Source organism: Odocoileus virginianus, chromosome 26, assembly GCF_023699985.2.
Source record: "Odocoileus virginianus isolate 20LAN1187 ecotype Illinois chromosome 26, Ovbor_1.2, whole genome shotgun sequence".
In the NCBI taxonomy this organism is placed as follows: domain Eukaryota; kingdom Metazoa; phylum Chordata; class Mammalia; order Artiodactyla; family Cervidae; genus Odocoileus; species Odocoileus virginianus.
The window spans coordinates 10,601,160-10,624,392 of NC_069699.1; the positions used below are offsets into that span (position 1 = coordinate 10,601,160).

General features: G+C 44.0%; 1 protein-coding gene and 1 long non-coding RNA gene across 8 annotated transcripts in view; one reads left to right on the forward strand and one right to left on the reverse strand.

The window, feature by feature from the left end:
* The window catches only part of LOC110139480 (uncharacterized), a 100,167-nt gene that overhangs the window by 67,911 nt on the left and 9,023 nt on the right, over positions 1-23,233 (forward strand). The window lies entirely within an intron of this gene.
* Positions 11,492-22,535, reverse strand: CX3CR1 (C-X3-C motif chemokine receptor 1). The gene is made up of 2 exons (XM_020897351.2): positions 22,341-22,535; positions 11,492-14,467 (listed from the first exon to the last, which is right to left on the reverse strand). Exon 2 carries the CDS (start codon positions 14,456-14,458, stop codon positions 13,382-13,384), a length of 1,077 nt encoding a protein of 358 aa, XP_020753010.2. The 5' UTR covers positions 14,459-14,467; positions 22,341-22,535; the 3' UTR covers positions 11,492-13,381.

A 23,233-nucleotide genomic window follows, 5' to 3' on the forward strand; every position in this document is an offset into this window, starting at 1 on the left:
TATAATCTACATATAACATTGTGCAAGTTTATAGTATACAGCATGATAATTCAATACTCATATATATTTGCAAAATGATTACCACAGTAAGGTTAGTTAACCCATCCATCACCTCACATAATTACCTTTCTGCGTGTGTGGTGAGAACGTTTAAGGTCTATTCTCTTGGTAGCTTTCAAGTATACAATACGGTATTGTTCACGCTAATCACCAGGATGTACATTAGATCCTTAGAACTTACTCATAACCAGAAGCCTGTGCACTCTCCCCATTTCCCCCACCCATCAGGCCGTGGCAACCACCAGTCTACTCTCTGTTTCCATGAGTTCAGCTTTGTAAGATTCCACATATAGCTGAGATCATACAGTATTTGTCTTTCTCCGGTCTGACTTATTTTACTTGGCATAATGCCCTCAAGGTTCATCTGTATTGTTGCAGATGTTGGATTTCCTTCTTTTTTAAGGTGGAAGAATATTCCATTGGATACACATACCACATCTTCTTTATACATTCATCCACCTATGGTCTCCTGGTTGTTTCCCTGTCTTGGCTACTGTAGATAAGGCTTCAGTGAGCATGGAGGTGCACATATTTCTTCAAGATACTGATTTCTTTTGCATATATATCCAGAAGTGGAATTGCTGGATCATATGGTGGTTCTATTTTTAATTTTTTTTTTTTTTTTAGTTCTACCACTTTATTGCTACCAACCCATCTCCCTCCACCCTCGTGCACACATGCTCAGTCATGTAACCCCATGGACTGCAGACCGCCAGCCTCCTCCGTCCATGGACTTTTCCAGGCAAGAGTACTGGAGTGGGTTGCCATTTCCTTCTCCACTATTTTTAGTTTTTTGAGGAACCTTCATACCATTTTCTTTTACCACCAACAGTACAAAAAGTTTTCATTTTCTCCATATCCTTGCTGATATTTAATCTCTTGTCTGTTGACAATAACCATTTTAACATATGTCCAGTGATATCCCATTGTGATTTTGATTTGCGTTTCCCTGATTATTACTTTATGTTGAGAACCTTTTTGTGTACTTGGCCATTTGTATGTCTTCTTTGGAACAATGTCTGTTCATGTCCTTTGCCCATTTTTTAACCGGTTAATCACTATTTTTCTTGCATCATTCATTTACCACAGTAAACCTTTCCTACGTGCTGTGGTATGCTTTGTCACTCAGTCATGTTCGACCCTCTGCGACCCCATGGACTGCAGTCCACCAGGCTCCTCTGTCCTTAGGGATTCTCCAGGCAAGAATACTGGAGTGGGTTGCCAGGCCCTCCTCCAGGGGATCTTCCTAACCCAGAGATCGACTCCATCTTCTGCATTGCAGGTGGATTCTTTGCCGTCTGAGTTACCAGAGAAGCCCATAAAGCTTTCCTACTTTATTAATATTTTTCACATTCTGAATAGCAGCTGCTGACATCATGCAGCATATGTCACTGAACACAGAAGTCATATATTTCCAAGGATTTGCACACGTTAACTACAGAGCAGAATAACATCTCTTGCATCCTCACCCTCTCCACCCTTCATATTCTGATAAAGAAAACTGGATTCATGAAGATGCATGTAAAACTTAAGGTCCCATGTCAGTCCCATGGTGGGTCTGCACCTGCATATGCGGCTCTGGTGCTTTGGGAATCACCATGGGTTACTTGGAATACCTGTGCATGTGAGGTCTCAAGATAATGCATCTTCACCCCTTTCCACTTTCATGAAGAGGGAAGAGAACTGCGGGGCACATGAGCAAGTTTTTAGACAATGATGTTAAGGCCAGTGGGATTTGGGAGAAGGGGACTTTAAACTTTGGGGCAGGGCTTCTCTGGTGGCTCAGTGGTAAAGAATCCAACTGCCAGTGCAGGAGACCCGGGTTCGATCCCTGATCTAGGAAGATCCCACGTGCCATGGAGCAACTAAACCCATGTGCCACAACGGCTGAGCCTGTGCTCTAGAGCCCAGGAGCCACATTACTGACGCCTGAGCACCCTAGAGCCCATGCTCCGCAAGAGAAGCCACTGTGGGGAGAAGCCCTTGCACCTCAACTGGAGAGTCGCCCCTGCTGGCCGCAGTGAGAGAAAGGCTGCCCAGCGGCGAAGACCCGGCGCAGCCAAACACCAGATAAGTGAATGAATAAACTTTGGCACAGCAGAGGACAAGGGATGTGAGTGGGGGTTGAGGCCCTGCCTTGTGCTAGACACCATCACAGCTGCTTTTACCGCGGTCTCTTTTCTCCTCTGAATATAGGTAGCACCACCCGCTTTTCCTGATGAATAAACTAAGGCCCAAAGCAGTTAAGTAACATCCAAAAACCAACGCTCTCAGAATAGAAAGTGCCTAACCTCCAAGTCCTGGTTCACTGGCGAGGAGGGTGGATCTTCACAGACGAGAGTAGCAAGATGGCCTTGGCATCCTTCTGGCATCATTGGAGACTCTGTGAAGTTGGAGATGCCAGGCCCTGTGACTGGACATCTGTAATACTTGGAAGGAGGGGGAGTCTGTGTGGCGAGTGTCCTGTTAGCCTGGAGTGACCAAAGTGACCAGGGCAACAAATAGAACTTTCCCAGAAGACCAAGCTTGATGACCTGGGCTCCTTACGTCTCCTAAATTTGCTCTGATGTCATATTTGGAGTCTGTACAGTGTTTTCGGTTCTCCTCTTTTGCTGTTAAAGGCACGAGAGTTTTCAGACACAATCCGAGTTCTTCGTTGCTGCCGTTGTACCATGTCCAGACCAAGCATTTCAAAAATCTTTCCTCCTCTAAGGATCTGGTACCATCTTACTGGTTCATACCTCTTTGGGTAATATACCTAGATACCTTTAGGAAGTAGCCAAGTCGAATGTGGTTAAAAACTCCAAAGAATTGACAGTAGCATCAGCTGCCTATGATTTCCCCAGCCTGTGAGCATCTGTCTGTTAATTTTGAGTAATGATGGATTAATGCAGTGTCATTTCTGCTCCCTCTGAGCAATTTACGTTAATGACCTTGATAAATATATTGTAGCTAAGAGTCATGTTTTTGATTTGCAGGTTTAAATAACATCTAGCTATGAATTCTACTATATATAAAATAGATTAACAACAAGAACCTATCGTGTAGCCCAAGGCACTATATTCGACGTCTTTTAACCTCCCAGTAGATAGTTCGGGCTCATGATAAGGGAGGTGGGGGGGGAGGTGGGAACCACTGGGTAGTTTCAAGAGGAGAAGGGACATAATCTGATTGGATATTAAGAGGACTCCTCAGGATGTGGTGTAAGGAATGGACCATGGAGTGGAAGCAGAGAGGAATGTGGAGTTGTCTGGGAGAAGGAAGGTAATACGTTGGAAGGAGGACAGTGGGGGAAGTGATGGGGAGAAACCTGCAGCATCGGTTTTGCAGAAGGTGCTGTCTGTCTGGGACTTGCTGGTGTGTTGGAAAGAGGGGCATCCAGGATGACTCTGAGCTTTCTGACCAGAGCAACTGGAAGAAGGGAGTTGTCCTTTACTGAGACAGTGAAGAGTGCATGGCTTTGCAGTGATGCTGGAAGATACTGTTGTCCAACGGAAGCCGTTAAGGAATTGAACGTCTGGCCTTGGGAGCAGTCTGAGCTGGAGAAAAATGTTTGGGTGTTGTCAGTGTGGAGAGATGGTGTCTGAAGCTTTGTGACAAACTGAGATCTCCAGGGGAGTGAATGTAGATAGAGAACAGAAGAGATCTGGGGATCTAACCTTGGGGGCCTTGATGTTTTGAGGCCAGGGAAGTGGAAAGAACCAGTGAAGGAGACTGTGAAAGAAAAGGCAGTGAGGTGGTCAGAGAACTGGGAGAGAGTGGTATTTCAAGTGCCAAATGGAGGAGGAAGCAATCCACATTGTCAAACGCTCTGGTGGGTTGATAAGGTGGGGCCTGACTGTGGACCATAGGATTGAGCCACATGGAGAGCATTGGTGGTTCTGACAAGAGTGTGTCTGAAGGGGTGGGAAGAAGAAACGTGAGAGAATAGGGTCCAGGGAACAGGAAACAACTCTTAAGTATCTCTGAGTGGAGAAGAGATTTGAGACAAGAGCTGGAGGAGATATGGAATCAAGAGGAGGGTTCTAAAAGTGAGAGGTATCTGGCCTCCTGGTACTATCCAGCAGAGAGGAGAGTTTCACTGTGCAGGAGAAAGAAGGCAAAGGCAGGAAGACAGTCCTTGGGGAAGCAGGAGGGAAGGGATCTCTTGCACAAGTGAAGAGTTTGGCTTTAGATAAGGGCAGGGATGATTCTTCCATATTACCTGGAGGAAAGGAAGAGTACACTGGCACATCTACAGGTCAGTGGGAAGATGTGGTACTGGGAACATGTGGAAACTCTTTTCTATTTCTCAGTGGAGTAATGTGCTTTGAAATAGCCACTTTAAACGATGGAAGTGTTAAATTAGCCTTTGGTTATTAGGCTTCTTACCTTGGCAGCTGGGCATCCTCTTGCCCCCAAACAGGGCTGCCTAGATAGGCCATGGAGTCCTTAGGGTTGTACTGATGGAGTTCCCTGACTGATTGGAGCGCCACCTTGGCTAGCCAGAGCCCAAGACACAGAGTGTCTCCAAGTCACTGTGGTATGGATTTCTAATCAATTCACTGCCATAGAAGATATAACTAATTTGTGAGATGCAACCCAGAAAGAGTTCATTGGAAATTTTTTTTTCTTTTCCAATTTAATTATTTTTTTAGTTGAAGTATATTTGCTTTATAGAATTTTGTTGTTTTTTGTCCAACATCAACAAGAAACAGCCATAGGTATATACATGGAGAATTAAATAAGGTTGCTTATGTTTGCTTGTTTTTCTTTCTTTCATTTTGCAAGTACCAAGCTCTACATTATATTGAGATGGCTGCATCCAAGTGTATCCAAAATGATGGTGGATGCATTGAAAATCAACCTTCCTGCACCCAACCGTGCTAAACCTTGAATTAATTCCTTTTTTGTTGCCTCTTGCAGATTGTTTATATTTCATATGGAAGTCAACATTTTAAGCATTCAGATTACAGAAGGGCTTCTGGGGTACCCAGTTCATCCCTATTTCTTCTCCCTCCAAGACACCCTTCCCTTCTTAGAGTGTCATTACCTCCTTCTCTTCCTAGATTTTGTTGGGATTTTTTCCCCCTAATTTTAAAATTGTGGCAAAAGAGACATAAAATTTAGTATCTTAAATTTTAAGTGCACAATTCAGAAATATTAAATACACTCATATGGGTTGTACACCGTCACCACCATCCCTCCCCAGAACTCTTGCAATGCTGAAACTCTATACCCATTCGGCAATAACTTCCTATGACCCCTTGCTGTAGACTTTGCATGTCTCAGATGGCCTCACCTTAACTCAAATGCTAAGTCGTCTCTGTTTCCTTAAAATAACTTCTTTTGTGATGTTATTGGTCACTTTTATGTAGTTTTAATTAAAGAGTAGTTGATTTACAATGTTGTGTTAATCTGCTATACAGTAAAGTAATTCAGTTGTACCTATGTACACATTCTTTTTTTATATATTCTTTTCCATTATGGTTTATCATAAAATACTGAATATAGTTCTCTGTGCTATGCAGTAAGACCTTGTTGTTTACCCATTCCACATATAATAGCTTATATCTGCTAACCCAATCTCCCATTCCATCCCTCCTGCAACCTTCACCCCCTTGGCCACCACAAGTCTGTTCTCTGTGTCCGTAATTCTGTTTCTGTTTCATAGATAGGTTCATTTGTGTCATATTTTAGATTCCATATATAAGTGATATAATATGGTATTTATCTTTGTCTTTTTTTTATCACATACATATTTAATTAAGAAACTAATAATGCAACATTACCCAAATAAAATGTAAGCACGTGTTCAGTTATCATGTTCCATATTTCAGAGAAGAGGCGTTAAGGATTTATGCCCTAAGTTTATTTACAAACATATCTAGAATGCTGAGTTCAAGGGTTTGATCTTTTAAGATATTGCACCTCTTAACATGCTCCTCTTCCTATCTGTCTCATGGATTACTTTATAAGCAGTTGGTGTATTACTATAAAGAAAAGTGCAGCAAATCCAGACCCAAAGAACAAAGTCATCATAGCTAGTAACCTCCACTTGTTTTCCACTGAAAATGGTATATTCTTCCCTGGACCCTCCTCATAGTGGCTCCGACGAACCACAGAGGTTGTGAACCTCCGGATGCTCTGTCCCTACGTAGCACTGTTGGAAGCTCTGCAAGAGATCCAGACCGAAGGTGGAAGAAATGGTGGCTGTAAACCGCACGCTGCTTCGTGCTCACAACCTTGTTCCCCTGACTGTTGTCTTTCTGTTTCTGATTTACTTTACTTAGTATGCTAATTTCTAGTTGCATCCATGTTGCTGCAAATGGCATGATTTCATTCTTTTTAATGGCTGAGTAGTATTCCATTGTATGTATATGTACCACATCATCTTTATCTATTCCTCTGTTGATGGACATTTAGGTTGTCTCCATGTCTTGACTATTGTGAATAGTGCTGTAATGAACATAGGGAGGGGTGCATGTATCTTTTTGGATTTGAGTTTTGTCTGGATATATGCCCAGGAATGGGATTGCTGGATCATGTGTGTGTGTGCTTAGTCAGTGGGGCTCCTCCTCTTTGCAACCCAGTGGACTGTAGCCTGCCAGGCTCCTGTGTCTGTGGAATTTTCCTGGAAAGAATACTGGAATGGGTTGCCATTACCTACTCCATGCTGGATCATATGGCAACTCTACTTTTAGTTTTCTGAAGAACCTCCACACTGTTTTCCATAGTGGCTCTACTAACTTACATTCCTACTAACAGGGTAAAAGGGTTCCCTTTTCTCCACACCTTCTCCAGCATTTGTTATTTAAAGAGATTTTAATGATGGCCATTTTGACCAGTGTGAGATGATACCTCGTATTTTTGATTTACATTTCTCATTTGCATTTCTCTAATAATTAGCAATGTTGAGCAGTTAGGTCTGTTGAGGTCTTCTGCCCATTTTTCATTTGGGTTGTTTGTTTTGTTGTTAAATTGTATAAGCTGTTTGTATATTTCAGAAATTAATTAAGCCCTTGTTGGTCACATCATTTGCCAATACTTTATCCCATCCTATAAGCTGTCTTCCTTTTGTGGCTTCCTTTACTGTGCAAAAGCTTATACATTTGATTAGGTTCCATTTGTTTACTTATGCTTTTATTTCTATTGCCTTGGGAGTTTGATTCAGTTCAGTTCCATCACTCAGTCACATCTGACTCTTTGCAACCCCACGGACTGCAGCACGCCAGGCCTCCCTGTCCATCACCAACTCCTGGAGCTTGCTCAAACTCATGTCCATCGAGTCGGTGATGCCATCAACCATCTCATCCTCTGTTCTCTCCTTTTCCTCCTGCCTTCAGTCTTTCCCAGAATCATGGTCTCTTCCAGTGAGTCAGTTCTTCACATCAGGTGGCCAAAATATTGGAGCTTCAGCTTCAGCATCAGTCCTTCCAATGAACACCCAGAACTGATCTCCTTTAGGATGGACTGGTTGGATCTCCTTGCTGTCCAAGGGACTCTCAAGAGTTTTCTCCAACACCACAGTTCAAAAGCATCAATTCTTCAGCGCTTAGCTTTCTTTATAGTCCAACTCTCACATCCATACATAACTACTGGAAAAAACATAGCTTTGACTAGATGGACCTTTGTCCGCAAAGTAATGTCTCTGTTTTTTAGTATACTCTCTAGGTTTGGAGATAGAGCTCCTGAACCCTTTATAATTTCCTAAGTGATAAGAACACTAGGAGCATCTTGTTATTTAGTGAGACATTCTGAGTGGGCTGCCGGGTGGCTCCTGGGTGGGCCTCAATGACCAGCCTTAGAATTTGCTTGATTTGATGCTTGAAATTTTCAGCTCTACCTCCTGTCCTCCAGAGAGAGGAGGGGGACTGGAAAAGAAATGGAGCTAATAATTGATCATGCAAAGTGAAGGAGCTTCCACAAACTCCCAGGAGCATGGGGTTCAGCGAGCTCCTGGGTTGGCGAACACATCCATGTACCAGGAGGGTGACGCAGCCCACCTCCACAGAAACAGAGACTCCTGCGCTAGGGACCGTCGCAGGCCCCTGCCCTGTGTATGTCTTCCTCAGACTCTCCTCTGTGCTGCTGCTGCTGCTGAGTCGCGTCAGTCATGTCTGACCCTGTGCGACCCCATAGACGGCAGCCCACCACACAGTAGGAAAGAGCTGGATTTTTCCTACACAGAAGGAGGAAGAATACATGTTTTTCCTTTATACATTCATGTCCATCAGTACAGGCTTGCCTAGATAAAGTCTATATGGACTTCTGTGCAATCATTAAAATCATGATTGAGTTTAATACATGGGAAAATGTTTATGCTATAACGTTAAGTGGAAAAAATATCTAAAACTGTATGTATGTTACAGTCTCAAAGCTTTTATTTAAAAAATTGTATCTGCAGAGAAGGACATGGTAGAACCCACCTCAGTGTTAAACAATGTTTTATCTATAAGAGGTGGAATGTTGTGTATTGTAAAATTTTTATACACTTCATCATTCTTTGTATTTTCTGATTGTCCATCTCTTTGATAATCAGAAAAAGACAAAGAATAAAGCAAGCACATTGAAAACTGAACAGTCTTTCTCATTAGTCAAAGAAATGTGAATTAAATTTTTTTTTGATCTGCCTAAATAAATGAGAAAATATGGGGTAAAAGAGTCATTTTTCTGCTGAGTGTGTTTTGTGGTTTCTAGAGACGTCTAGGATGTGCCTCTGGGAGGAACTTTGGCTCTTGCCCAACAGCGTGTGTTGTACAGCAGAAACAAACATGGCACCATGCATCCTCAAGAAAACATCTCGACCCTCCTCAGGATGGAGGGCCTCTTGAAAAGAGACAGGGTATTTCCACATTTGCGAAGACCTCCTCCTCTCACTTGATCTTGGATGATACTACTCTTGGGTAGCTCAGAATGTGGTTGCCAACTCAGCAAGTTAAGCAAACAATACTAACAATACTACAGGTCATGTTGAAACTGAAGTGGTTCTCATGAGCTAGGAGAATAAGATGCAGGTAGAAAAGAAAATTTGCTTTTTGCTTCTGAGTTGGGACAGACTGCCCCAATTTTGAGGGCACTAATGGGACTTTATTTAGGGGTGAGGTGGTACCCAAGGTGGACCTTTCAGAGTTGGGTTGCCAAGTTCCCAGGTGTGGTTGTTGGCCTTCTGAGGCCAGAAGAGAATTCTCCCCCTGGGCGCTCAGGGGCAGTGTCGCAGAGAGAGATTATGGAAAGCCCACCAGATGCAGTGGATTATAAGAGATGATAGCTCTTCTCAGTAACCATAAGCACGTATTCTCCATCTGTCTTGGTAGCAAAGTTCCTGGGAAGCCAGCTTCTTCCTCGGATGGTCATTTAATGAGCATGCTGTTTTTCAGTCCCTTGGTCATGTCTGACTCTTTCTGACCCCATGGACAATAGCACCCCAAGCTTTCCTTTCCTTCACTATCTCACAGAGTTGGCTCAAACTCATGTGCATGAGTCAGTTATGCCATCCAACCATCTCATCCTCTGTCACCCCCTTCACATCTGGGTTATTGTAAATTTTTCCCTAGGTATTATATTCTTTTTGATGTAATTATTAATGGAGTTATTTTTAAAATTTCTCTTCCAGATAGTTTATCATTAGTGGAAAGAATTACAACAGATTTCTGTGTTTCAATTTTGTGTCCTGCAATTTTACTGAATTTGTTTATTAACTCTCACAGTTTTTTTATGAAATCTTTATGGTTTTTGATGTATACTTATATATGTATATATTGTAAAGTGATTATGAAAGGTTATTTAACACATCTATCACTTCACATAGTTACTATTTTTGTGTGTGTGGTGAGAACTTTTAAAATCTTCTCTCTTAGGAACTTCCCTGACCGTCCATTGGTTAAGACTCTGCGCTCCCAATGCCAGGGGGCACGGGTTTGATCCCTAGTCAGGGAACTAAGATTCTGTATGCCATGCACAGCCTGGTCTAAGACATAAAATAAATAAATAAAGATGAAAATGTTTCTTAAATATTAAAATCAACTACTTTAGCAACTTTCACACATACCACACAGTATTGTTAACTGCAGTCACCATAGGATTAGTCTATATTTTTATCAAGAGGAGGAGGAAGTCAGTAAACTGAGAGTTAAGGGCTCTACCACTTTGATTAACTCGCTCTTTGGTCTTGGGCCAGTCTCTGGCCCTCTCTGGACATCCTTTAACCTGCAAAGTGTGGGTTTGTATTCAACTATTTCTGACCACCCACCGTTCTGTGATTCTGGGAAAAAGCAAGATGGTGTGGGCAATATAGTATGAGTTTCCTCACTGGGAAAGATTCTATCTAATAATAATAATCATAATAAAAGAAAGTAGTTGCCACCATTGTCTGACCTTGCTTTCCAAGCCTGCACTGTGAGCTTTGGGAAGGTAATCTTACTAAATCCTCATCATTCTAGGAAGTGGGCACTGTTTTTATTCTTACTTGCCAGATGAGGAAACTGAACCTTAGAGATGTCAAATACCTCGCCCAGGGTCACAGAGTCAGTCTGCTGGGACTCAGTCATAGACGTCTGTCTGTGTTTGGAGTTTCCTTCTGCTTTGGGGAAGCCCAGAGCCCAGAAGCCATGGTGGATCTGATTCAGCTGTGCTGTTAGAGTCAACTGTCCTTTTCCAATGTGCCTTCCTTTCCTAAGACACCAGCATCACAGCTATTTAGGGTTTTTCAGTGACCTTCCTTATTTTCTCCCTGTTCTGTCTTAGCAAAATGAATGAACGTCTCTTATGACACAAATCTAATTGTCTTCTAGAAATGAAAGTGTTTGTCTGTCTCCCTTCTTTGTTTCTCAAGCCAAAACAATTTTTTCCTCTTTTCTTAAGAGTCCACTAATAAGGTAAAATTTTAATAAAAAATTTCATGATTCAACAGTTGGGACAAGGATCAGGTGATAAGGGAGGAAATTGTGAACACCCTGAGAACACCCTCTTCCATTGGTTGTCTGAGCCAGAGCTCCAACAGCTTCCCACCACACACTCTTCCCAGTGCCTTTCACTGTTCTCAGACTTTTCTCTTAAAATCTCAAGATCATAAGAGTCAGGTAAGATCTTCTAAGGTTGGGGCCTTAAGATCCTTAACGACTCAGGTCAGGTGTCCTTATTTTTGTGTTACCAAATAATGTAAGAGTATGCTTTTTTTTTTTTTTAACTTCTGAGTTGTGCATTTAAATATCAAGCACCTCTGAAGCATGGAGGGCACAGGCCTTATCACACTCATCTTTGGAACAGCTCTGGATTTGAGCTCACATGTTACATATAATACATGCTCAATAAAGGTTTTGCAGTTTATTAGTTTCATATTTATGTGTGAAAAGCTAAAAAGTACCCATGCCCTTTGGCCCAGTTAGCCCCATGGCAAGGAATTCATCCAAAGGAAGTCATTGAAGGGGAGAAAGGAAATTACACAGAAAAGTGCTGTAAAATATGTATGTGCTAAATATTAGAAACACATGAAATGTTTATTAACAGGGTAATGATAAGTTGCAGTACATGATCTTAATGGAATGTAATTCATTCTGTCATTGGGTAAACAAATACATTGACTTCCAAGGAGTGAGAAATAGAGCAACAAGTCAGATGCCTTCAGTGAGTATGCAACCTGGCAGTCTTCTAAAATGATCATTACAAAACTATGCAGAAACAGAGCGTTATCTGTAGCCTAATGTTAAGAGAAAAAAAAAAAGCAGATTATAAAACTGTCCGTACATTATGATTGCAACTTGAAACATGTGAGGCTGTGAACAAGGTCCAATGGGCACATGAAGATATTGCGTGATTAGATTATAGGTGATATTTTCTTTAGCATCATCACAATTATTTTTCAAGCTTTAAAGTTTCAGACCGTCTCAAATGTTAACTGAGAAAGGGAAAGCTGTTCCTGGGACTCGGGCTGTTCAGGTTGGCAGTGGCATGAATGATGAGGTTCTCTCCAGGTAGGGTTGTCACCAGTTGATTGGGAGGAAATGGTCCAGCCAGCCTGGGAGGACTGAGTCAGGGAAGCCTATCAATCTGTATATCTAGGAGTGTCCATTGAGCACCACTGTGGGAGCCAGCCTCCTCCGTGTCAAGAGCTGCACCACACAGCAGAGCCTGTGAGGCCCTTCCAAGCTCTGTCAACAGCACCACTTAAGCAGGGCGCCAGGTGGGGGTAAAGCTGAAGTCTGGGAGCCTGGCAAGAGGGTTGGAATCTCTGAGAGTTGGAGTCTGGCTCCTCATGCTGCACACTTCCTACACAAAAAGAACTGTTATTTCCATTCTACAGATGAGGAAACTAAGCTCAGTTGGCCCCCAGTTATCCAGTGGATAAGTGATAGAGTTGAGATTAGAAACCATGCCTTCTCAGTTTGGGCCAGTGTTTTTTTCTGTTTATTCCCCTGGGTTCTGGATCAGGTGGTGATGCATGCGACCAGATGGAAGAGACCTGCCTGAGGGGTTAGTTGGGGTCCTTTGAGAAAAGAAGGCAGTGGGAAATCTGTTATTGGGACTGTATGATGGAACATCTTGGAGGCCAGGCATTTGAGTTTGGACTTGATACAGTGTACGCTAGGGGAACCTTTGTAGGTTTGGGGGCGTGACAAAAGAGGATTTAATGAAGAAGAGTCTGGCAGTGTGTGCTGGCCAGTATGATCAGGAGGGAGGCTGGGCCAGACACCAAGTAAAGTTGGTGGGCAATTCTTGTTCAGTCTGATCAAAGAAGCACCCATACCTTCAGCTCTTTGGAAATACATCTTCCTGCATCTCCAACCACAGTATTGGAATGGAAACTGCCATCTTGTCTACCTCTTCTCTGTGGATACCACCACGTGGTCCAGGGATGAAGATCTGATACAAACTTGGCCAATCAGAGCCCTTCCCTGGGGATTTCGACCTTGGCATCAGAGAAGGATGGGTCTCACTCCCTCTCGGATGACAAAGATGTGTTATGTGGTCTCTCTTACCACTCAGAGAATTGAGAGTCAGAAGAAATGCTAGCTGGATTCAGTCTCTAGTTTTTTCTCACTGAGGGCTCACCACCCATTGCCCATGCTACAAGGTGAATGTTACTGCCTCTTTTCAGACTAAGTTAGTCTGAGTTGAATTTATGTCCTTTATAAACAGGGAAGTCCTGACATTGGCAATAAGAGCCATGTCTACTCTTCATCATTCAAATGTTGAGCACAAGTCTCAAAAAGACTTTAGGATTGTATTGGGAGCATTGGATTCATTATTTCTTGCATGTAAGAAGTTTTAAAGTCTGTCCTCATTATTCAGTGTCAACTCAGAAGCTCCAGCCTCACTGGAGGGACACAGCTTTGGGATCCCTTCAGAGAACGAGGGACGTATCTCCATCACTGGTGTAATGAGTAAAATTGCTGCTCAGAACACTTTCCCGCCTGCTCCTTTGTGATTCAGACAGAGACGAAGAGAAACTGATGTGGACAGGATGGCAACACAGGACAGCGAGGCATTTCCTGTATAGACGGTAAAGGTATCGTCTGAACTTCTCTCCAGCAAATGCATAGATAAGGGGATTGAGGCAACAGTGGCTAAATGCAATTGTCTCCGTCACGTTGATCGCTAACTTCAGATCCCTCTTCACGTCACACTTGGGAAAGAAGTCATAGAGACTGAGTGTCTGTAAGAAAATCATGACATTATAGGGTGTCCAGAAGAGGAAAAACACGACAACCACCAGAAAGATCAGCCTAATAGCTTTAGCTTTCTTGTGGTTCTTGCAGGAAAACAATGTCCGCATGATTCTGAAGTAACAGTAACTCATAATGATCAGGGGGAGCAGGAAGCCAAGAAAATTTATTTCCACATTGAGAATCACAGGCCAGATTCCCCGCAGGATCTCAGGGTAGTCGCCAAAGCAATCGTTTTCTTTCTCTTTGGTGAACATGAACTGGGGTGTGGCCACCAAGATGGCGGCTGCCCAGACGCCGAGGCTGATGGTGACGCCATGCTGCACGGTCCTGTTGTTCATGGAGTTGGCAGCCAGGACGATGGCCAGGAACCTGTCAATGCTGATAATGGTGATGAAGAATATACCTCCAAAAAACCCAATGAAGAAGAAGGCAGTGGTGAGTTTGCACGTGGCGTGGTGAAGGCCTTGCTCATTTATCACATAGTGAGTCCAGAAGGGCAAGGTGGCTACAAAGAGCAGATCAGACAAAGCCAGGTTCAGGAGGTAAATGTCAGTAATACTTTTGGACCTCTGGCTGTTGATGAGGGCAAACACCACCAGCAAATTTCCCACCAGGCCAAAGGCAAAGACGAGGGAGTAGAGGATGGTCACGAAGACAGCTCCCAAGGCCACGATGTCCCCTATATCACAGGCTTCTGCAAGGTCATAATACTCAAAGTTTTCTGAAGTTGATTCAGGGAGGGTGGTGTGCATGGTGAGCACCTGGATGAGAAAGGAAGACAAGGAATGGCATGAGTTCTCAGAGAAACAAAGTTGGAATTCTGCTATGGAGAGGCAGACTGGAAGGAACAAACTTTTGGTAGGATGTCTGACCAGTACATTTCCCAGTGTCATATCTGCAGTCTTATTTAATGTCTGTGATGGAGGCTGCAACAGACCCCTCTGACAGAGAGGAAACCAGTCTCTGAGGTGCTCAGTGACTTGCCAGAAACTACACAGTAAATGGCTCAGTTAGCGTTTGAACGTCAGCCTTTTGAAGCTTGAGACAGATATTTTTTCTTTGATTTTCAAAAGTCTATCTGAAAGGTAGCAAGCTTAATTAACCAGGGTGCGGATGGGTGAGAGAGGAGCATGAGCGAGCAGAGGGGAGAAGGATGGGGTAGTCTGTGTATTAGTTGCTCAGTCTTGTCCCACTCTTTGCAACCCCATAGACTATAGCCTGCCATATGTCGTCTGTCCATGAGGATTCTCCAGGCAAGAATACTGGAGTGGGCTGCCATGCCCTCCTCCAGGGGTTCTTCCCAACCTAGGGATCGAACCCAGGTCTCTAGCATTGCAGGCAGATTCTTTACCAAGTGAGCCACCAGGGAAGCCCAGGAATACTGGAGTGGGTAGCCTATCCCTTCTCCAGGGGATCTTTCCAACCCAGGAATTGAACTGGGGTCTCCTGCATTGCAGACGGATTCTTTACCAGTTGAGCTAGTGCCATAATTCACACTTCCATTTCAAACTTCCCCAGTGCCGTTCTCCACCCCCTTCCTTTCTTCCACCTCCCTACCCCTCTGGACTCTTCTTTCTCCTGCTTGAAGACTGAAGAGAGAGGTCTCAGATGCCGCAGAGCCCTGGGCAGACCTGCACCCGGAGACCTGTCTTTGTTTTTGCGAGTCATTTCTTTTCCTCTTCCTCTAGGAACCAAGTCTTTTTCTTCCTTAATGAATAGTCTTTAAGGATTATTATTCCTTCCTAAAGGAATAAGCCTAGAGTCAGACACTCTAGGGTGATTGCCTTGCCTTGATTTGCCCAGGACTCCTCTGGTTTTAGCGCTGAGTCTCACCTTTCGGAAACCCCTAAGTTCTAAGCCAGCAGGGATGACCGGTCATCCCCCAAGTGCAGCGGGTGTGCCAGCATCGTCCAGGCCTCTGCAGTTATGAAGGGGCCAGCAGATCCCAGATGGAGGACGGGCTCAGTTAGCCTGTAGCCTCGGGTCCCAGGAGCTAGTTAATAATCACCAGTCCTGTGCTTCACTGTGGCCTCCCCTCCCCCACTGTTCTTTTTCTGTTTCTTTCTGGACAGAAATGGAAAGGCAAGACATTTCTGCTCAGGTTGGGAAGTGACACTTGCCCATCCTCCCTTCTCCCAGCCAGGACTCACTCCAGAGTCTGCAAGGGGAGTCCTTTCGCCATGGACCTCTGGGGCCCCTCCTGTTCCTTGTGATACCACAAGACAGGCTCTCAGAAACCTCAGCACACACCTCCTGCTTGTCACTGCCTGCCGCCCAGCACAGCTCAAACCAAAGCTCACACTTCTCTAACCAAGGGAGTTTCCACACCCCACACCCTTTTCATGCTGGTTATACCAAGATGGTGTCTCTGCCGCAGCGAGGACCCACCCTTTGCTTCTGTCTTCCCAGCCTCAGCGTGGCATGCTGGTCCACTTCTCTGTCTCATCCAGCCTGCCAGCAAAGTGGCCCAAGGCCTTCTGACCTGGGCCATCTCAGGCTGGGATGGAGTCCTCAGCCCCAGGAAAGTGTGTGGTCTCTCTGCTCTTGGCTACAATGCCCTCTTCTCAGAGAGGATCCTCTAGCCATGATCTTAATCAACAAAAGTTAAGTTGAACCATATAAAGTGGCTGATGTTCAACCATTTTTAGGTGACAGAAATGTCAGATGGCTCAGCTGAAACGTGGGGAGGCAGGGAGCAGCCGCGTGGTGCAGGTGGCTTGCAGCTGGAGCCCGTCTTCCTGGACTTGCAGCTTGTAGGATAGCAAACAGTCAAGTCCTTGTTGGGGATGCTGGGGCTAGCTCCGCTCCTCCTCGTCCTCCCCCCAGTGTCAGGAGCTGGCAGTGTTGACTTAGAGTGGAGTCCAAGGACAATAAAAATCATTTCCTATCTCTTTGGGACCTGTATTCAGTCCTAAAGCCCAGGAACTTGGTGCTTTTAGGTTGACTTGATTTTTGCCAAATACACATGTGCTGGGTTTGATGTTCTCTTGGCACCATGTCTCATACACAGGGACCTCCTACAAATCTCCAGCCAGGTGTCCCTGGATCACCAAAGAACAAGGAGACAGGCGAGAAGGGGACGGGCACACACATGGCGGCCCTGAGCCAGACACCCAGCAAGGAGAGAGGAGGGACCAGGCACCTCCTTGCCACCTGCCACCTGTTTGTTCCAGACATCCTGGCCTTTTCCGAGCTCTTGCTGCACCTTCCTGGTCCTCTCATCACAAATATCCCTGGAGCCCTTCAGCAGGGCAGTGAATTAAATATGGAAGTTTCCTTTCAGAATTGCAGTAAGGGTTAAATAACACAAAGTGTCTAGAACTTGATAGTTTTATCCAGGCACCTTTTCAGGAAAGGTGAGCCCAAGCAGGGTGGACCTTTTATTTCTAGGTCCTCTGAGATATTCCAGCCCTGGGCCAGGAACCTGAAATTAGGACTCTTGGCAGCAGATGAGAGTAGGGCCAATGCCCAGGGGTCAGAGGGCTGTCAGGGATCTAATTGACTTTCACTCAGGCTGGACACTGGCCTCCTGGCCCCTGAGCACCAGAAACAAGTGCAAGAATCCAATGCAATAAGCCTTGCAGCATCTAGTAAGTGAGGTCCCTGTAGATGGGGTTGCAAGGGGAAGGATGGGTGCTGGGATGAAGCATTAACATCGGTCCCACTGCACTAATCTAGGCTGCACCACACACATCCCCCCAACTGCACTTGGGTTCCTCACCCTTTGTTCTATTAAGTCAACGTTTTACTAAATGACACTGAGCTGGGAGAGTCTGGGCTGAACCTGGAAGCTGAGCTTTGAGTACACACGGCTGTCTTCGTCAAGTAAAAATGAATTTTGTAGAGCCTGCTTTAAAAAACACCCAGCTAGCTCTACTGCTAATCCTGTCCTACTTCCTCCGGTCACTTCCTTTTCTTTGGCCCGCTCACTTATTTTTTAACCTTTTTTTTTTTTTGGTCATCATTACCCACTTTTTCCAATCAGCTTCCCTTTTCTATACTTCCTTCTCATTAGGTGGCCTCCATCCCCTTTCTTCTCCCCAACGTCTTTTTTGTGTTGGTTCCCCCTCTCTTTTGGCTTCACGTCTTACTTACCATTTTCTAGATCCACTGTGCCTTGTTTGTCTACCTTCCTTGCTCTCTTTTTATGGCCTTTTATGCCCTTGAGTACAGACGGGTTTGAGGTTCAGTCTAATGCCAATTGTTAGGCTTAATATTTTTCCTTTGGACCAAACAAAACTCAGGAATTGCTTGATCCTGGATCCCAACTTTCCCCATGTGGGTGCCACTGTCTCTTGACATTCCAGAACCTGAGATTATCCTCTGAAAGCCCCGGTTTCGAAGGAGAGAAGGCTGTCATTTCTGGGGACCTGCTAAATGTCATGCTACAGACACAAGACCCTATTTAATTCTTGCCACAACACCTAGTGGGAAATGACTGCAAAATAACCACCAGGAAGCAGAGAGACTTGAGTAACTTATCCAAGGGAGCAGCAGAGCCAGGATTTTAAGCCAGATGGGTCTCTTCACAAAGCCATGCTCCCTGCCCTGCACCGGGTTTTTTCCTCTTGGAGGGAAATTCTGCAGGTTACTGCAGACCACATCTCTAGAACAAGAGTTGGAAAATAGTAGAGGTGACCCTCCCCCCTTTAAAGGATAAGATTCATGATGTGGCCCTGAGCACTGTTCCTGGGTTTAGACTCAGGACCCAGAGGCTGACCCTCAGTGAAACAGCAGGTGGGGAATGGAGGAGGAGGAGATATTATTTGCCTCTCCAGCCATGACCAAGTGGTTGGTCCTCACTGCCAGACCCTCAGAATCTAACTCTCAGTAATCATGGTGAGAAAATTTAGATCCTTTTCTCTGGAGAAGAAAAGGCTGAAAGCTAAAGGATCAGCTTATTTCCTGCCTTCAGATACGCAGAGTTGCTCTTCAAACCTGTGTACTTCATAGGGGTCCACACGCCCCGAGATCAGCTGGCAGCTCCCTCCCAGCTGTGCCTCAGTTTCTTGATGTGGGTAATGAAAGTCCTGGACTGAACCATATCTGAGAGCCTGGTCAGCTCTGGATAACCAGTTTTCCAAGGACCGAACAGAAGGAAACGAGCAGTCTCTAAAAGAGCAGCATGCGTCCTGGGCCAGGGGAAGTGTGGCCTCGTGTCCACAGAGTGACTGCCCCGCAACCTGCGAAGCTTCTGGGCTCACAGGCACCCAGCATTCAGATGAAGTTCTGCTTGGAGACAGAGAGCTGAATCAGTTAATTTTGGGTTCTGACAAATCTGGAGTTCACCATGGGCTACGTAGGAAGGTTCTTAGTCTGACCCCAAGTCCACACCCCTGGCTCTTTGAGCCCTTGCGTTTTCAGAACCTGCTGGTTTTCCAGTTTACAGTGATAGTTATTTTTATGAGACCTCTCCTTAGGATTCAGAGAGAGCTAAGGCTGAGAAGGCAAAAAACAGGCAGATGGAGGGGCTTGAATTCCGTGCTGAGGGGCAGTGGCCACATTTTACAACTTACACAGCATGCTCCATGCAGTAAATGGAGTGACTATTCTTGCAGCAAGTCATCGACCTAGAACGACTTGGCATGACCACCCACCAGTGTTTTATACAAACCAAATGCACACCCCAGCCCAAGACCAGTAACAGGAAAAGACTATACATGGGGGAGGCCCCTGCACAGAACCGGCCTTTGTTCTGGGCTTCACACGCCTCCCTCTGCTTTCCTCTGCAGCGTCCTTCATGGTATTTATCTCTGTCAAAGTAAACTGTGACGTCCAGAAAAGAAATGCTTTATGACTTTTCCTTTTTTAATAACTGAAGAAGACATGGACTTGCTTATTAATTAATTGTGGATTAAGTCAATATCTATTAAGTATCTTTACCATACAGTGGCATAAGGACGAGTAAAAATTAAAAATAAGAGGCTTAATTCTGCCTGTTGAAAATAAGGGACAAGAGTCCCCTTGTCTCCTTTCTCTTAGAGCATTTACTTTAGAAGACGTATAGTTGTGAGTACCTTCTCCCCTCTTGGAAATGTGATCATTTCCTCTGCAGCTTTCCAGGTGGGAGCCGTCTCTTTGAAATGCTCATGTTGGTGCCCAGACTCCCAGTGCCAGGGGGAGGACAGGAGCCTGACTTGGGCAGGAACCTGGCTCCAAGTTAGACAACTACCTCTATGATCATAAAGAGATGAGCAGCTTGTTTCTCCTCTGGATAAAGCCAGCCAGTGCCGATGACCATGCTGGACTTGGGATGAATTGTGTGTGGCTGTCATGTTCCCTGACTTGAGCACTAGTTGTTGAGTGTCTTGAGAACACGTGTCTAAGGGGTTGTGTCTGAAGTGAGGTTTTTTTGTATGTCTTTGCTACCTCGTAGGAGTTTGCCTGTGATGCATATGATGTTTAATTCTTATTCAATAATGACAGAGTTCTTTCTCTACTGTCTTCATGGAGAGGTTTTTCTGGGTCAGATATGTTGCTTTTCATTCTGTTTCCCCAACAATAGGCACTGTGCTTGTTTCTGTGGAGGTAAAAATGTCTGAGATACAGTCTCTGTGAATTTTTTATTATTGTTTCATAACAAGAGTATAAGAAAAGCGATGGGGTGCATTTGATAAGTGCCTGTGAATATGGGCCAATTTTGCATTTACCTGTAAATTCATCTAAGTGTTTCTGGTTGTATTTCATCCATGTTATTGCTGTGGCTGTGGTCTGTTCATTTTCATTACTGAATAGGATTGCACCATATGAGTGTCCCATGGTTATTATCTGTTTTATGCTGGTGCACCCTTGGGTGGCTTTCAGTTTGAGACCGTGGTGAACAGTGCTGTCATAAACATTTTTGTGTATACATCTACATCCCCTATAGTATGGATGCTTTTCTTTTTTTGGCGTTGCTATGCAACATGTGGGCTCTGAGTTCCCTGACCATGGATTGATTCCATGCACCCTGCATTGGGAACGTGGAGTCTTAAACACTTAAACACCAGGGAAGTCCCAGTATGAATGCATTTTTAAAATGCAAACCAAAAAAATAGATCTACAGTATGAATTCACATATGTGAAGGTGAGAAATGGGCAAGGATAATCCATGTAAAGCTTTAAAATCCTTGTAAAGCTGTAAGGACAAGGAGAGAATCAGTGACCATAAAGGTGAGGATTGGGGTGATTTCTGGGAGGGCAGGGGTGGAGATCGGGAGAGACCTGATGGAGGCTGCCGGGGGCTGGTCAGGTTCTCTGCTGCCGCCTGGATGGTGGTTAGATGGGAGATCAGTTTATAAGCTGTTGACCGGCGCACTGTCCTTTGAGTGTATTATGTTTTCAAATGAACATAGGTTTAGGGAAAAGACAAAAGGGCATAGGAACATACTTAAAGAGATGTTGTGTAGGTTTTCTTCCCTACCAAGAGTTGCAATTCACCCACACGTGTGTCCACTCATACTTTCTTTCTGAAGATGATGTTTTCCAATGACACAAACCTTCTGAGCCCGAATGTCCTCACAGTGATTATAAAAGCATACGTCAATGTTGAACATCAAAGTCTATCAGCAGTTTATTACTAAAATAGTTTTCATTATAAATGCAGTAGATGCTCATTATAAAAAATGCAGATGGTGCAAAAACGCATGGAAGAAAAAGGAAAGAAAAAACTCAAGAAAGAAAAAGAAAGAAAAAATAAAATTTTTTTAATTATAGGGAAAAAAATAAAGACCTAGACAAGGAAAAGACATGTCACTTTTGAACAGAAAGTCAAGAATAAGGTAGTGCCAGAAGGAAAGATCATAAAAGGGCCTGCTGTCCATTTTACTTATTTTGTTCTAGAAACACAAATTGTATGTGTATGCTTCAGACTCTACAGTGGATTCTTATTGCTCCTATTTAAAAAAAAAAATCTTTCTAGGAATACATGGAGAAGGAGCATAAAAGAGATGTGAATAGTTAACAATAATAATAATAATGGGAGTTCCCCGGTGGTCCTAGTTGCCGGGACTCCACGATTTTATTGCCCTGGCGGTGTTGAATCCCTGGTTAGGGAACTAAGATCTCGCAACACTTGGAGTATGGCCAGAAGGAAAAAATGATGATGATAATAATAACTTTGATGCTGTTTCTTACCTTAGAAAGTTAACAGTAATTCCTCAATATCATCCAGATGCAATCTTACCTTTTAATTTTTTTCTTTTATTGTAGTTGATTCATAATGTGTTAATTTCTGCTATAGAACAGTGATTCATATATGTATATATTCTTTTCCATTATGGTTTATTATAGGATATTGAATATAATTCCCTTGGCTATAGTGTAGAACCTTGTTTTTTATCCACCCTATATATAAGAGCTTGCAGATGCAATTTTAAATGATGCTTTTTTTAATGAACATTTCTCCATGCCCCTGAAACAGAATTATTAACACTTCTAATCATATTCCACCATGTGAAACACATCATAAGTGATCTAATCAGTCACTGTCTTCCCCTACCAAGCCCCCTAGTACATTTAGGCTGTAAGATCCTCTGGAAATGGTTTCCCTTGTTGGCAAGTAAAACAAACCAGCATCGTTAACCCACTCTGACCTCTGACCACAGTGCCTCACCCAGCACGCCCACAGGTGCTAAATGAGCCCTCTGCTCCTACCTGGACTGGATCTGGGGAGGGATCCAGTGGAGATGCGCCAGTCAGCCTTCCTGTCCCAGTCACAGTCTGTCAGAGAGTATCTCCCTTTCCTCTGAGGGCATCCTTATTTGCAAAGTTAGCCAATAGTATCTGGTTTCCTGTGAGGTAGACTATCTTTAGATGCTGCAGGCTCAGAAGCTCCAGGCTGGAGGCCAGCTGAGATGGGAGGGTCTGAAGTCAGAGACTAGGAAGAGCCTGGGGCAGACCCAGAAGGGCTAGGAGGGAGTGTGTTAACTTGGGGACTGTGTTACCTCTCTCACGGGGAGGGGGGCAGCGGGCAGGAAACAGGGTAGCTCTCTTTAATGATGTGCCTTTAGGCAGGCCTGGAAACTGAGCCTCGGTTTTCCTGCTAATAAAAGGGAGCCCGTAATACTCACTGGATAGCACTGGGGTGCATATGAAATGAGCTACAGTTTTTCTTCTCAAAGTGTGATCCCAGGTGGGAGCTTCTCAGAGATGCAGCACCTCAGGCTGCCGCCACCCCAGGCCTCTTGAATCAGACTCTGCATTTTTTTTTGATGCCTTCTAAGCTTTTATTTGCTATAAAGAGAAGTCATCTCTAGGTATCTGTATTTTTAGTTTTTTTTTTTTTCATGTGACTTACTTTGTTGTGAATCTACTTTATTGTAGTGGTTTGGGACCAAACTCATAATATTTCTAAGGTATGCTTACATTGTTTTATTTAATTTTTTTTTTCTATCAAAGTGTATTTGACTTACAGTGTGATTCAGTTATGCGTACATCCATATATACATATATATCTTTTTCAGATTTTTTTTCCATTATAGGTTATTATAAGATATGAAACATAGAGACTGCATTTTAATGAAATTTTTAGGAGTTTGATAAACACA